General features: G+C 39.6%; 2 protein-coding genes across 3 annotated transcripts in view; both read left to right on the top strand.

Annotated features, from left to right (window-relative positions):
- sycp3 (synaptonemal complex protein 3) overlaps positions 1 to 6,932 on the top strand; it is an 18,729-nt gene extending 11,797 nt beyond the window's left edge. The window contains exons 5-8 of one of the 2 annotated variants that reach the window (XM_015383793.1): positions 1,008 to 1,107; positions 3,373 to 3,471; positions 4,815 to 4,919; positions 6,771 to 6,932. In XM_015383793.1, coding sequence (XP_015239279.1) covers positions 1,008 to 1,107; positions 3,373 to 3,471; positions 4,815 to 4,919; positions 6,771 to 6,821 — 355 coding nt within the window. In that variant the 3' untranslated portion in view covers positions 6,822 to 6,932. Of the gene's footprint in view, positions 1 to 1,007; positions 1,108 to 3,372; positions 3,472 to 4,814; positions 4,920 to 6,767 lie in introns of both variants that reach the window. The other variant, XM_015383792.1, reaches the window with a different exon arrangement.
- Positions 6,933 to 9,504: 2,572 nt separating this feature from the next.
- Positions 9,505 to 15,146, top strand: part of LOC107090413 — a 10,738-nt gene continuing 5,096 nt past the window's right edge. Inside the window, exons 1-6 of the mRNA XM_015383781.1 lie at positions 9,505 to 9,583; positions 9,828 to 10,065; positions 11,537 to 11,594; positions 11,676 to 12,051; positions 12,125 to 12,219; positions 12,303 to 12,386. Of these exons, the coding sequence (XP_015239267.1) occupies positions 9,932 to 10,065; positions 11,537 to 11,594; positions 11,676 to 12,051; positions 12,125 to 12,219; positions 12,303 to 12,386 (747 nt within the window). The 5' untranslated portion in view covers positions 9,505 to 9,583; positions 9,828 to 9,931. The remainder of the gene's footprint in view (positions 9,584 to 9,827; positions 10,066 to 11,536; positions 11,595 to 11,675; positions 12,052 to 12,124; positions 12,220 to 12,302; positions 12,387 to 15,146) is intronic.

Below are 15,146 nucleotides of genomic sequence, written 5' to 3'. Positions count from 1 at the left end.
TTTAGTGCTACTTGGTCCCAATGGAATTTCCCATTGGGAACCTACTAGCACCAAGTTTCTAACTGGTTAGCAAGATGGTTCCGAGACACCGACCACAACCAAACTGGCTTGCAAATCTTCCACCACAACAATCCCGCCCCCTTGATAATCGACCAATCGCATTCACTTTATTCGGGTAAAGTCGTGCCCCACACGGGAGAATTTGGAAATGCAACGGTTGGAACAGCCGCTTCCCTACAACTTTAAAATCGGATAATTGGAACCTAAAACATTTTTAGCCATTACCTGAATTACTTGACTGAGTCGTTCTGCAGTATATTGATACTGGAATTATATTTACATTCAACAGAAAATAAAATGATAATAGTTACTGAAAGCTGAATGAACAGGAAGAGGCTTTTTGTTGTTAAAGACAGGCTCTGTGTATGTACCCTAATGCTCTATCTCTCCGGTTATTTTCCCTGAAAAGAGATCACTCAGTACAAACTTTTTAAATAACACTTCCTAACTTGTATGCATTAAATAACCAGGAGACATGACAACAGATTCTGATAGAACTTGTAATCTTACTCAGATCAGAGAAATAGCTTAGAATTACAGAAGGCAGCTGTTCACCTCTCAGGAAGTGGCCCCGATTAACAGTTAAAAAGGCATTTTATACATCTCCAGTCTACATCATCTTATTTTACATCATACATGTTAGCAGATGATTAGACATCCATGGCTCCAGCCTTATGAAAATAGGACAACGTTCTCATTCCATTTCCAAATCTTTGCCACATACAAATTAAGATTATAACTGTATATCCAGACAGAGGAACTGTCTTAATTAGATTAAAACGTCAGTTCTAGAGCAACAGACAGCCAATACCAGGGTGTGATAAACTCACACATCTTCAATGATAATTAACCTAACATTGTAAAAATCGATCCTTGGTTAAAAGAATCAGTCTTTAGGAGTTAATATGAGAATCAATTCAAATGTTTTTTAACACCTCTTTGTGCAGGAAGAAGACGACTCAGCAGTACCAGCAGCAGGTCTCCTGTGCACTGCAGCAGTGGGAGGTTGAGGCTCAGCGAGCTGAGGAGCAGGAGGAGAAGCTCAATGTTAGTTTTTTTCTCACTTGGTCAAAAATATCCCAGGATGGTTTTATGAAATGTATACAACGCAGACATAGGGGACGGGGAGTCAACATCTCCACGTCATGCATTTGTTCTGCCTAGCCACTGAGTCCAATCTGAACAATTTAACAAATAAGACTCGCCTAATGTAGTGGCTGGGCGGAACAAATATCTGGCATAGAGATGACTTGTACTCGGTATCTCTGACACAGTTTAATTGTAAAACACGTCAAATTTATTTATTTATTTTTTGGCTTCAAACTTCTGGTCCTGTTATGGCTACTTCAGATTCATCAGAAGTAGTGTTGGGGGGAAAAAATTCTCTCAAGTTTATGGTCTTTTTTTATTTATTTTTTCCCCCAATACTAATATTTTTTCAGCAAGTTGTTTGTTAAAAAGAAAAATCTAAACCTGAAGAAGTCTTCTCCCCCCCCAGAACACTGGCCCAAATTTAGCTCCATATGTGCCCCTCATGCTTCCCTCTAAGCATGCCGGGTAGGCCCCCTTTTTTTTCTTTTTCTAAGTTTTTTTAAATGTTTTATTCATAGTCTATCTCAGTCTACTATAAACTCAACCTCTGTTATCAAACCGATCAAACCTGGCTGGTTTATTTTACCATTCAGAGACTATCTTCTCAAAGCGGATATGTTTTACTTTGCCTTTTCTGCGTTTCGCACTTCCTGTCAGGATCATAACATTGCTGTCTGCGTAGATCCGACCCAAACAGACTCCACCCAGGCCGACCTCGGTCAGAACTTAGCAGCAGGGCTGCAGAGAATCTGAGCAGCCCCTGCATCTTAATCATGACCTCATTCAATGTGATTTTACATCGGACACCAAATCTGGGCTTTTACTTTGAAAAAAACAAAAACAAACTCATATTTGGTTTCACTGCAGCGGGGCTGATGGCACCCTCACAGCTCTTTTTGTCATCCCAGCAGCTTTGTTGTTGTCTAGCGCCCCTTTCAACATGGCAGCAATTACTTTTTACATTTTCTTTGAGCAGCTGGCTGATCTGTTTCAAACTTAAGCATATTTTCAGTTGCACTATTGAAAAACTAGGTGACATGTGACCAGATCTTTGCATTTTGGAGCCGAATCCAGCTACTGCTTCCTCCGAAGGCCAGATTCATAGCGCGGCGCCAAGGCCTGTTGGAGGACTCCTTGTTATGCGGTCGACAAATGCCTCCTTCTTTTTGCCTGTTTTAAAGGACATGTGTATCCTATGTAGTCTTGGGTATCCTGTGATTCATTGCGAGTCCAAGCAAGCCGGATGCACCGTGCTCAGAGGAAAACTAAAAATACTGCAGAACGTTGGTGAATATTTTAAGTGCAGTTTAATATAATACAATTACGTGAATAGTTCCATCTGAAATTAATGAGAATAGATGTAATAAATGGTTATTGAGTCAGATATGAGGTGGGTAATGTTTGGTTTATTGAAAGGTTTTTATCTGTGTAAATGGGTTTGGATGACATTTCAGCTCAGATTCCAATAACTTTGCAGTGTGATGACTATAAATCTGATGTCCCTGATGACGGTACTGCTGGTGAAACTGCTCAGAAATGTTATTGGCACCCAGAACAGTAGTGAGAAGTTCGGTATCCATTTTTTTTCTTGTTTTGTGTGTCAACACTCACAGTTGCTAGGCGACAGAGCGTGTAGTTGGTGAAAGCCGGGAAAGGCTGGACCTGTTTTAATCTATAGCCAAAGTTTCTGGGCCTCCTTATTTTTATGGACCTCCAAGGACCCGGTATAGATAGACCGAGTCCTTGGAGGATGCAGCCTCTGAAACCCCTACACAGACTTCAACCGTGGATCATGTTCAGCTGAGACACAGCAGATGGAGCTTTTTCTACATCATTTCAAACATAAACGTGGCGTCGGTCCAGCGTATTAGGTTGTTTTTAAATATGTCTACTTCACCAGTTAATGCATCTCTTGCCTGTGTGGTATTGAACTCCAGCAGATTGCATTGCTCTCCATGGTTCCTCTTTAGCCAGCAGGAAGTAGGACAGAATGATGTTTGTAAGAACTTTTCATCGGTTCTGCTAAGAAAGACCAGAGATGCAAAAGAATATCGAAGAAAACCTAAACAGAGCAACATATCTTTTGAGGTGTTTGTAGAAAATGTGTTTGAAAATTGCATCTACGCTTCTCTCCATTATGTGGATAATTTTATTGCGCCAGAAAAAAAAAGTTGGCTTGTTTCAACAAAACCCTCTGATTTCTGCTTCCTGTGTTCACAGAATTTGTTCCGGCAGCAGCTGAAAATCCTGCAGCAGGCCCGAGCTGTGCAGAACCAGAAGCTGAAAGCTGTCAGAGAGCTGTACGAGCAGTTTCTGCAGGTGGGTCGTTTCATGTTTACAAAACAATCTTCATCTAAGGGGATTTTATTTCATAAGTAGATCAGAGTTGCTTGCAAAATATTTTCTTCCAGTTAAGTCAGGTAGGAGAACTTATGCCAGCCTTTTCAAGGCTTAAGATGGAGAGAAAAGACCCACCTTTATCTCGTTTCAACGTTTCAAACCGGAGTCAGTCAAGCTTCCCTTTACGGCTCCAGCTTTTCCACAATGCTGCATACAGAAAAGTTGCATAAAGCAACAGAGGAAAGGAAGAACTCCCTTTTACCAGAAAGAAACCTCCAGTAGAGCCAAGCTTAGAGAACCACGTCCTACTGGTGGTCTGAGAGGCACTGATGCAGGGATGGATTTCATGTTGGTAGCAGCTGCTGGATTAATGACTTTAGTTAGGAGAACAATTAGCTCAGAGACCGTGAGTCAGGTTTTAATTTAAAGAGAAGTTAGTGGAACCGGTATCTCAGCTGATGGTTCCTCAGGGAGACAGTCTGAGTCAAACAGAACCTTTGGTCTGAATGCAGCTTCTATGGAGAGAAAATAATGTATGAATGAGTAGAAAGTAGCACTGAGACAGATAGCAGCATAGAGATAGATCATAGGGCTGAAGGATTTATCAATAAAAGTTATTAAGATTTATAAGCCATTCAGCCCTAATAGGTCAGGATAACCTGAGCCTCGAACTAGTAGCATCACCAAACAGGAAGTGGATTAGAACTCGACAATGGGGGTGCAGGTGGCGCAATGGTTAGTGTGCATGACCCATGTACAGAGGCCTTAGTCCTCAATGCGGCCGACCCGGGTTTTTTGATCCTTTGCTTCCTCTTCCTCTCTCATACCCTCTTTCCTGTCAGCCTACTGTCAGAAAAAACGAGCCACTAGTGCCGTAAAAACTCAAAAAAATAAAACCAACAAACTGGACGTTGGTTCTAGGAGGCTGATCATTAACAGATCTGCTTCCTGTTCTCCTTCTGTCGATTACGATTGGCTTTCCATGAAAGAAGGTACATTTTTTAGATTTTTTTCTGGGTTAAACTGAAAGCCAGTAAAAAATTGGTCAAGGCCTGAAAATATGATCTCCTCTTAATTCTGATCAGAACTTCAGTGTTTTAAATTCTTTTTAGTGAATTTCTGCTGTGTTCTAGTTAATGAATATTTTAATGATCATTTTATTGGTTAATAAATGAAATTAAAGTGACAGATGATGAACATCAACTGGCTAAAGAAGAGCTTAAAGTCGGTGTGTGACTGGAATGAACCTTGGAACGTTTGTCTGAGAGGAAATCCTCTGGGAATTAGAAAGAAAAGATTCAGTTTTCTCCTCTTGCCTTCAGAACATGGAGGAGGTGGAGAAGAGCCACGAGATGTTTCTGCAGGGAACGCAGCAGGAGCTGAGGAAGGAGATGGCCTCCCTGCAGAAGAAGATTCTCATGGACACAGTGAGTTCAGCCCGTTTGGGGTTTAAACCATTTTGGTTTCTGAAATGTTGTAATATGCAAAATTATGTATGATTTAAAAATAAGCCCAAGATCTATGGGGGAAGATCAGTACTACAAAACAATAGTTACATAAGTTATAAAATAATTCATTAAATGTTTCATTCATTTATTAAAACTGGAAATAAATAGAGAATGATTTTATTAAAAAAAGGAGGCGGGCCGCCTTCATAGAAACCCTGACTTCTGATCGGCTGCTTTTCTTTGACTCTAAAGTCAATATGATAAAAGATGGAACTGACTTTGATGAGGTGTTGCTATTGATTTGCTGCATTCTGGATGAGCAGCTCCAGCCTCTTTATCCTGCAGCAGGATCAAAGTTAGCCCCACCCGCCTGCTCATGTTATCACATTAACTTTTAAAATACACCACCCTCCAGAAAAATCCTGATAAAGCCGGGTATATACTGTTCAATTTTTTTCAGTCGTTGCACGCAGCTACAGCTCGCACTGTACGAAGAAACCGCAGGGTTTCGTCATACAGAAAGACCAATGCTTTATAACGATAGCATTTTTCTTTCTGTCACTGCCAAAGCGCCACTTAGTGTGAACTTTGAGCAGAAGCCATTGCGTTCTTTTTACATGGGGGTCGGCAACCCGTGGCTCTGGAGCCGAATGCGGATCTTTAGCTTCCCCGCCTTGCGGCTCCCTGGAGCTTTTTAAAAATTTATGAAAATCGAATCGAATTATGTTTTCCAATGCTGTAAACATTTGTATAATAAATATACTAAAAAGTTTATTTGCGTCATAGCCATAGAGATCAGCTGTCATAACTTGTAACCAGCGAGGCGCGGTGCCAGGCAAAGGAAGAGGTGGGAAAAAAGGAAGATAGCTGATGAGTAAAGGGGATTCAACGAATGGACTGTATTGCTTTTTTTTTTTTTTTTGCTTTTTTTGCGATTGCAGAACTTCCGGATAAATTAGAGGAGAGCAAAGTTAGATTTAAGAAGTAGATTGCATTTCCAAACTCCACTACTGCTGCTAGTTTGGTTGCAAGGATGAAAAACCGTCCACAGGTCGAACAGGTAACGCTCTGATGCAGGGATGGGAACTTTCTTCCATTTTTTTCCACAAATTGTAAAAATATAAATCACACCAAGGAACGATGGTGACGGAGGATGTGGGATTTGATGGTTAGATGGATGTCAGTTCCTGCTCGGTTCCTCATGACTCAATCAACTCCTCCCAAGAGAAACACGTCCACCATAGAGAGATTCCTTTAACGTCTTTCTATAATTTCATCAATGCAACAAAACCTAACATGCACGGTGAAGCAGCGCGGTGAGAGCGTTCACTGCCCCTCCCTCACCTTATGCTGCTGTGTGACATTTGCTCCAGGATAAACATTTAATCATGAATGCTTATTATATATTTAAGCCCACATAGTCCTTTTCTATAGCGGGATAATACATTTAGCCATACGAGGCTTAAATAAATAGACTTAGATTTTTGTGGCTCCAGACAGATTTATTTATTTTTATTTTTTTGCTTCCAATATGGCTCTTTGAGCAGTTTGGGTTGAAAGCAAGCAGTCATGGTATGGTGCGCCAAAGAAAAGAAGTTCCAGAGAAAAAAAAACCCCACAGACATTGAGCCGATTTAAACAAAATGCTGTGATGCGGATGACCTGTTGAATCAACATGCATTTAGAGGGAGGTGTGTTTCCTCAAAAAGCTTTTATTGTTCTGGAAACTAATAGAGAGTCAGTATGTTTGGGGGGGAGTAGTAGATTAGTAGATGAAATGATTGGACCTCTTATGTTCTGATGCCACATTGTTGTTTGTTTCCACAGCAGCAGCAGGAAATGGCCACGGTCCGCAAGTCTCTGCAGTCCATGCTTTTCTGATCTGCTGTCGTCACCATGACTGTTCTCTTGTTTTGGATGTTATTGCTGCAACTTTATTCGTTCTTACAGTAGCAGTTCAGATTCACTTCTCAACTTTAGTTTTTGTTTGGAAAATAGGAAAATAGATATTTAAGGTCTGTTCCAGCTCTGATCTTTCGTTTCAGTTGCTACAGGGAGTGCTGTTCCTTTCTTCATTCATCTTGTTAAAGGTTGACTCACTTGAGTCACTGAGTTTAATGTGAAAATAAACATGTTTCAGTCGAATTTGCTGTGAGGTTTTATTTCTATTTGTAAACATAGTGGTTATCTGTAAGATTACACCTCATGATTCAAAAGCAGTTTTTGACAAAACATGGATCCAGATGTGTTTTAACTAAATTCAATGTAAAGTGGGCTTTGTTCTTTTGAAAAATTTGTCTTTTTTCACAGATGACTTAAGTTTAAATAAATGTGCATTTTCTGAAACTTCTTATCTTGATGGGTTTTTATTTTTGGTGAAACAATTAGAAAATAGTTTTCAAGTGATTTTTTTATCCGATCTCCCGGACCTTTGCACTGGAAGAACAATCTAGAAAAAAGTGAAAATGTCTTAAATTAAGTGTATGTACCCTTAATTTGAGTAGGTAAATGAGATGGAATGAGTATTTTTACTCTTAAAATAATTTTATAAAACGCACTTGAAATAAGAAAATCCAATTGTGTTTTCTTATTCTAAGTGTAAATTGTCTTGTTCCAAAATGTCTCTTTAACCTCCTCAATTTAAGAACAAATGCACTTATTTTAAAAATAAAATGAAATCTAGATTTCGATTTTTTTTTTTCCAGTGTGTAATTACCAGGGACAATGTGGCTTTCCGTGATTCGCAAGCAACAACAACATGGTTTGAAGTTCAAACATTGCTAAGTCTCTTCCTTCCACCCTATTCACCTCTCCTCAGCCCCATACAGGAGTTATTTTCAGCATGGAGGTGGAAGGTTTCTGACCATCAGCCACATGACCAGATGTCCCTGCTTGAAGCGATGGATGCTGGCTGCAGGGACATCATAGATCAGGATTGTCACGGGTGGATCCGACATATCGAGCATTTGTTTTGTTTTTTTAAACCAGGGTTTATTTTATTTTGAGTGTACACATGTACTGTAGTTATCATCACCCACCTGCCCCGTAGTCCCGCCCCGTCCGGCGTCAGTCAGGAGATGGATATAACCCAGAGTAGAATAAGAAGAAATAGTATAAAAATAATGATATTAAATAAATAAATTAAGATAGCTTAAAAAGGGGAGGGGGTTAGTGTTAAAGTTTATATCAACAACGAATTAATTGAGCATCTAATTTCTCCACAAAGTTTATAAATGGTTCCTAAGTTGAATTAAATTTAGATATAGATCCTCTCATAGTGTATCTAATCTTTTCTAGTTTTATCCCAGGTGCGTTACCTTGGATAATATCAGATGTGATGTTGACAAAAACATGTGGCCTAACCCTGGAGATCGCAGAGATTAGATATAGCAATGTTTGGCTTTTTATTTTTTTAGTTCCCCCAATATTTATCTGGATTTGTTGCAGTTGTTTTTTTTTTTGTTCACAATGATCTTGTGTGTTGAATGGATATGTTGTTCACTGTGAGAATTGCTGTAAAACTTTTTTTCTGTTCTATCAAACCGTGTTTCTACTCTACCTCTAAAAAAAAAAAAAACGGATTCGCTTTTTACTGGAATGCTTTGAATGTGAACATTACTATATATTTGGACACACGTTACCACCCAGCAAATTTAGTATAAAAACAGGTGAATGCATGTTTTGCATGCAAATATCTGTAAAACTGAAACCTAAATGTAGTTTTTCTAATGTCAACAACAGCCAGTATTTTGAAACCTGGTGTACTTTGATTGACTGCATGTACTTTGGGAAATGAAAACAAATGTGATTCTTTAACAGAATAATTTCGTTTTGAGTCAGATTTCCAGTGTTTTGGTAAAGATAGTGTGTGCAGAAAAAAAAATGTGTTCTATTTTGAAATGAAGAGTTAGTATAATTTTTAGAAAATGTGTTTTTTGAGAAGAAAATGATCCATATGGCCATTTGTGTTTTGTAGGTGTGAGTCTGGGTCAAGAGTTTGGGAAAAGTATCTGAAGTATGAGTAAGCGCTTCTTAGCGATAAAAAAAAAAACTGTAGTTGGTGTAAATAATCGTTTGTTTTAGAGTAATTAAGTCCTTAGAGCGTTTTATAAATAAGTAATTGCAGATTTAGTAGAAAACTACAAAAGAGGTTTAGGGCTGCTGGAAAAATAAGAAAAGTTAACTGATTTTTAGATTTTATTTCAGTTTAAAATGGGAAAACGGTCAGAATTCTGACTTTTTGCTCAGAATTCAGACTTTTTTCCTCAGAATTCTGACTTGAATCTCAGATTTCTGACTTTATTTTAAGAATCTGACTTTAAACTCAGAATTCTGACTTTAATCTCAGATTTCTGAATTTTTTTCCCATAATAAAATGAAATAAAATTTTAAAATCAATTAACTTTTTTATTTTTTTCAGTGGCCCTCTTACGTAGTAAACAGCAAGGTAGTGTTTGTTTTCTTCTTGTTTTTTTTTAAATGTTTCATATTGAAACCCTTATTGTGAAGGGGGATTTTTCGGGACTTTCTATATTTCTTACCGGAAGTGACCAACCTTATTTTGAAAGTCTCTCTGTTGTGAGCTAAACGGCGGTCTCCTGGCTGTGTGTAAGCTAACAAACCGAAAAGAGCAGAACTTTAAGGTAAAATCCTCTTTATTTCTCCCATTGTTTGCAGCAGCGGTGAGATCAGTAATGTTTAATTGATCTTTGAGGTTTTAATTGGCCACTTTATCTAGAATCATTATTAGCTTTGTTAGCTAACAGTAAGGCTACCTTTAGTTCAGCTTGAAATATTTTCCTGTTAGATTTAACAGTGATGTTCGAGGCTTTAGATCATCTGATAATCCAGGATTTATTCCAGATTAAGACTGTTTCTTTTCTACAGGCGGCTTGAACTTCATCATCATCACGGTCAGGCTGATATGAGCCTCGATCAGAGGTGATTGGTCAATTTGGGGACTGGTTTGTTTGTTGCTACTGGATCACGTGATGGCTGAGGGGTATCCTGCCAGCCCCGGGTCTTCAGAACCGGACAGTCCCGACGGTCTGAACCGAGGATGTTTGCTGGATCCCGAAGAGGCCCTCCTCCATGATCTGTCCATCATCGTCCCAGAAACCCCCAGGTACAAACACACCTTTCCACACCTGTGGAGGCACCAGAACCCTGACCAGACTCACACCTGCATGGTTTCACTTTCTCCAGCTGGAGTCAGCTTCCGTTGGACCCATCTCCATCAGCAGCTGCTTCTGGGTCACAGATCTGTGGTTCAGATCACTGACTCTATACTCATCTTTTAACCTGTCATTTCTTCCTGTTGAAGCTCTTGCATTAAGAACAGAACAATCAGAACCGTTTTTATTGGATCATTAGGCGCTCGGTTCCTAGCAGCCTCTCACAAAAACTGTTGTTTTTCTATTCCTTAGTCCAAAATCTCAAATTTCATAGATCTTGACAGAATATGGAAGCTGTCAGCTGAAATCTCGGGCCTGAAAGCCGAACCGAGAGGAGGGTTCTGGAGGAGCTGATCCAGCTCTAAGGTTCTATCAGCTCTCTGATGAAATTCTCTTTTTCAGGTTACCTTCCAGCTTTTGTTTAATAATTAATAGTTTTAGTTATTCACATCCTTAAACATGAACCGACAGCTTCACAGCATCTGTTTCCATCACACAGAATGAACAGATTTTATACGTATGGATCATCACTGTTGCTACAAGCATTATTAGTGTGACAGATTGCATTCGAGTCAATGAGTCGATGCAATCAGCTGGTTTTCCTTAGATAGAAAACTTTGAATCAATCTGACTGGATGATCTGGGTGAACTGGAAAGTGCCTTGAGACGACATGTTGTGAATTGGGGCTACAGAAATAAACTGAATAGAATTGAAATTCCAGACGACTAGAGAAGAAGATGATTCCACCTCAGGAAACCCTTCTTAGGATGTTCAGGGCAGAGATGGTCGATGTGGACCCAATCAAGTCATTTCCGTGTCGTGTTTGTTCTGTCCAGCCTCTGAATCAACCAACTCATGACATAAAGATGACTTCATGGCTCCTCATCTCCCACCTCTGATTCTTTGGTGTTAAGACTATTTTTGGTCCCTTCTCCTGCTGGCTTCCTGGGAACCCTGATTGGAACCAGGAAGTAACAAAGTAGTTCCTCACTGTTGTGTTGTGAATTGGCGCTATATAAATAAACTGAATTGAATTGAATCACAGTGACAAAAAGGAGGAAATATGAAATCACGTTACTTTTCCCACCAATAAAAACATCTCAGGTCTCTATTCATTGATCTCATTCAGTGAAACTTCCCCCGGCTTTTTCAAAACTTTATTTTCACTTTCATCTTTACAGTGACTTTATTCTAAGCACGTCTTCTTTCCACCTGGTGAATTCTGGAGGAGATGGATCGTCTCTTCAGCGCTTTAAAGGAGAGACTGACCCAGAGCCATGCAGATATTTATTTCCTTTTAGATTCCACCTTGTTTGTCTGGGATGCAGAGAGGATTTGTTGAGGAATGATGAAATTAAAACATTTCCATCTCATCTCAACATGTCGAACCAAACCCTTGGTTCTGTCTGCTTCTCTTTCAGCCCAAAGCTCGGCAAACGGAGGCGACCGCGGCGTACGACCGAGGACCACTACAGCCCGGTGAGTCCGCCGGTCTCTTATGAACCGTTTCTTGCTGGGTCGGCGCTCTCTGTGGGCTCACTCTGTGTTTCTGGATCTCAGGTGATTGATGACTTTCCCAGACCAGAGAAGTCCAAAAAGGGAGATCAGCGTTTTCTCCGTAAATCCAAACGGCGGCGGGTGGTGGACCCGAACGTCAGCTTCGTTCCGGCGTCGACTCTCCAGACTTTCCCTCTGGGCAGCTGGCTGCAGGCCCCATCATCATCATCCTCCTCCTCCTCCTCATCATCCTCTTCTACCTCGTCTTCATCGTCTACCTCCTGCCTCACGCCGGACTCGGCTCTCAGGTCAAAGCTGAATCACACGGCAGCTTCAGCGTCTCCCTCTGCAGCGGCGTCATCGAGCTCCGGCTCGCTGTCCTTCCTCACCGACGAGGAGAGGAGATGGTTGAACGAAGGACAGGGAGACGCCTCACCAGGTCAGGACATCCAACCGCAGCCGTGGCTACTGTGCTTTGGTACGGCGCCTCTGATTGGCTGTTTCTGCTGCAGGCGTCCAGGAACAGATTGTCATCAGCGACGATGAGGAGGCCATGGTTCGCTCGTTACAGATGGTGGAAGACGAGGCGCTGGCGCGGAGCCTGCAGGTCAGCGCTGCTTCCTGCCTCAGAGGCTAACGGCTCACCTGGAACCGTGGAACCCACTTCCTGTTTCCCTTTGTTTGTTTCAGGCTCAGTTTGACCAGGAGGAGTCGCTCCACAGACATCATCATCATCACAGCCATCCTCATCATCATCAGCAGGGCGAACACGGGGTGAGCAGATGAAGAGAGAAATATATTCCACTATTACTGAGAGCAAAAAGCACATTTTGGAAAACCTGAGTTAAAAAGTTAAACCTGATTTATCAAGGTTTTATTTGTCAGACTTAATTTTCTCAAATAAGTTTTTATTTTTTTCTGTCGCAACATTTCTGTCGGCCTGTAGAAGTGTAGAGGGTGAAATCTGTAAAACAGGATCAAAAGGATTAGAGGTTACAGGTCTTTAAATATAAATGAAAGGTTTAGATCAGAGGTCACAGATTAGCGGACCGCGGTCCAGAGCCGGACTCTATAATCATTATTCAATTCAGGAGCAAAACATCCGGAAATCAACACTTAAGTTAATAATGATATATTAAAAAATCATGAGGGCATGAGGGCCAAAAAGAGCGGAGATCCAGGTGGAAAAAGGGTCCCAGCGTTCTCGCGCACCTCGCTCTTCTAGCGGGTCAAACTTCACGAGTTGTTTTCCGCAATTTCGGTCATAAAAACAAAACAAGCCGGCCTCCTGTCTGCGGCACTGTTCGTGGTCAGTTACAATCAGGGAGAGGTGCAGTGGAGCGTCTGTGGAGGGGGCGGGACGTCTGGAGCCGAGGTATTGCATTGCACTCATTGCACTGATTTTCTGCAGTATTTTTTGATGCAAAGGCTTTCAGAATCTATAACGCAGGGGGATTATTATTTTTCAGTGAAGGAGGTTTTAATAGGAATAGATGGAGTGCAACTTTTCTACTTCTGTTATTTTCTGTAGTTTCTCAAAAAAATGCATAACGATATTACAGCTCATTGATTTATTTCAAATTTGAAACATTGTCTAGCCTGTAAGGTGTAAAAAAAAAAAAAATGAACCAAGTAATCGAATCGAATCGTGATGTATTCCTGAGTATCGAAAATAATCGAATCGTTGGGTCAGGAAATCGATACTGAATCGAATCGCCATGATGGATGTGATTTACACCCCTATCTTGATATGTTCTATAGAATGGCTTTGTCTCCATTCAAACCAGGTTTAAAGCCTTGCAGGGCAGCATAAAGCCCACTGCTCTCATTAAGACAGAAAAACGAAAAATGACGATCCGTTCAGGTGTTTTATAAAATATGTGAATCAGGAAATTGTCTATATACCAAACTGAAAGGCTGTTGTTCTCTACTTCAAAAACACTTTAGATTTTAAAATGGAAAAATATTCAAATTTTTTTAATAATATTTTTTTATTTAAAAATTCAATGGATGCAAAAAAACTCATTTTATTTCAGTGTGAAATTCTGTTAAAAGTAACAGATTATAATTGAAAATGTCTCCGAACCTTTACTGGTTGATGATTTACTGCTGATTTTTAATTCGTTACCCCCGCTCTAGAGCATTGACTGGCCGATTGTCAGAGGTGGATGGGATCAGTTTTGTTCTGTCTCCTGATCACAGATCTCCCAAAGTAAAGGAAATCAGGACTGATCAATTAGACTCCCCAAAAATTGGGAAAAAAACACCAAACTTTAACACAAATCTGGAAAAATATTTAACAACATTTATGCAAATAAAATCTAAAAAAAAAACAAAACAGAAAACTCTAGAAACATAGTTTGAACTTTTTCCATAAATCACTCTAAAACCTTTTTTTAATGGGATTTTTTCTATAAGCTGTTCTTGGCTGTCAATAATAATGGACCGAATTTCTCTCCATACAGGGACTGATTGCTAAAATTCAGCTCTTATAACAAAGGATCATTTTTCCACTTTTTCTCTCCTCTGTTTTCTCATGTTGCCTTTTTTATCCTCAATTTTTAAATGATGCTTAAAGAAATCAATTAAAAGTTTATCTAATCCAAAAAAAATTAACCAGTTAATGAAGAAAGAGACGAGAAAAGAAAATCCAAATTTCTCCATTTCGTTTTTTTCTCAGCATCGCAGTAAAATCCAACTTTTAAATCTTTCAAAAACGTTTCCATGCTGGTTCCACCTCTGCCTTCAAAAGACAGGATGTTTTTACTGCAAAGCGACGAAACAGACCTTCAGGTTTTTGTTCAAAGATGAAGGGAAAATTGAACAAATGTTTGGTTTTAAATCCCAGCAACCTGCTTTAATGCTATTGTTGGAAACCATTCTTTACCATCTGGAGTCTAAAAGGGTTCAGCTCTACACTGAAGAAAATCAGTTCCTCCAAAATGGCTCTGGCAGCAGAACAAAGATTTATGTTGAGACTAGAAGCAGAGCTTTATAGAAGTTAGTGATGTAATCATTTACCAGACTTATTGCTGCATTAGAAATGATCAGTAACTTGATCCAGACCCAGAATCTGATACAAATATTAACATTGACTCCTGAAGAGCAACAAAGGCGAAATGATGATCAACGCTGTTTATTATCTTGTTAAAAATAACAAAATTCAATAAAATAATGTAGAAAGAAAAGAATAATAATGTTTCAATTTAAATCTAAGAGTTTGACAGTAGAATAAAAAATAGACTAAAATAGATTTTAATGAAACACAATGGGAAAAAAAATCTTTTTTTCTTCAAATAAGTGCATTTGTTCTTGAATTGAGGAGAAAAAAGAGACATTTTGCCAATCGAACAAGACAATTTAGATTTAGAATAAGAAAACAATATTATTGTCTTATTTCAAGTGCATACTATTGAATTATCTTTCATTCCATTGGCAAACTATCTCATTAACCTGCTCATTTTAAAGGAATAGTACACCCAAAACATGATTAGCCTTCATTTTCTACTCACCCCCATGCTGAACAACACTCTG

Source organism: Cyprinodon variegatus, unplaced genomic scaffold (assembly GCF_000732505.1).
Source record: "Cyprinodon variegatus isolate N-32 unplaced genomic scaffold, C_variegatus-1.0 Scaffold294, whole genome shotgun sequence".
In the NCBI taxonomy this organism is placed as follows: Eukaryota; Metazoa; Chordata; class Actinopteri; order Cyprinodontiformes; family Cyprinodontidae; genus Cyprinodon; species Cyprinodon variegatus.
The sequence above is the reverse complement of the archived record's forward strand: the minus strand, read 5'-3'. Positions and strand labels throughout refer to the sequence as shown.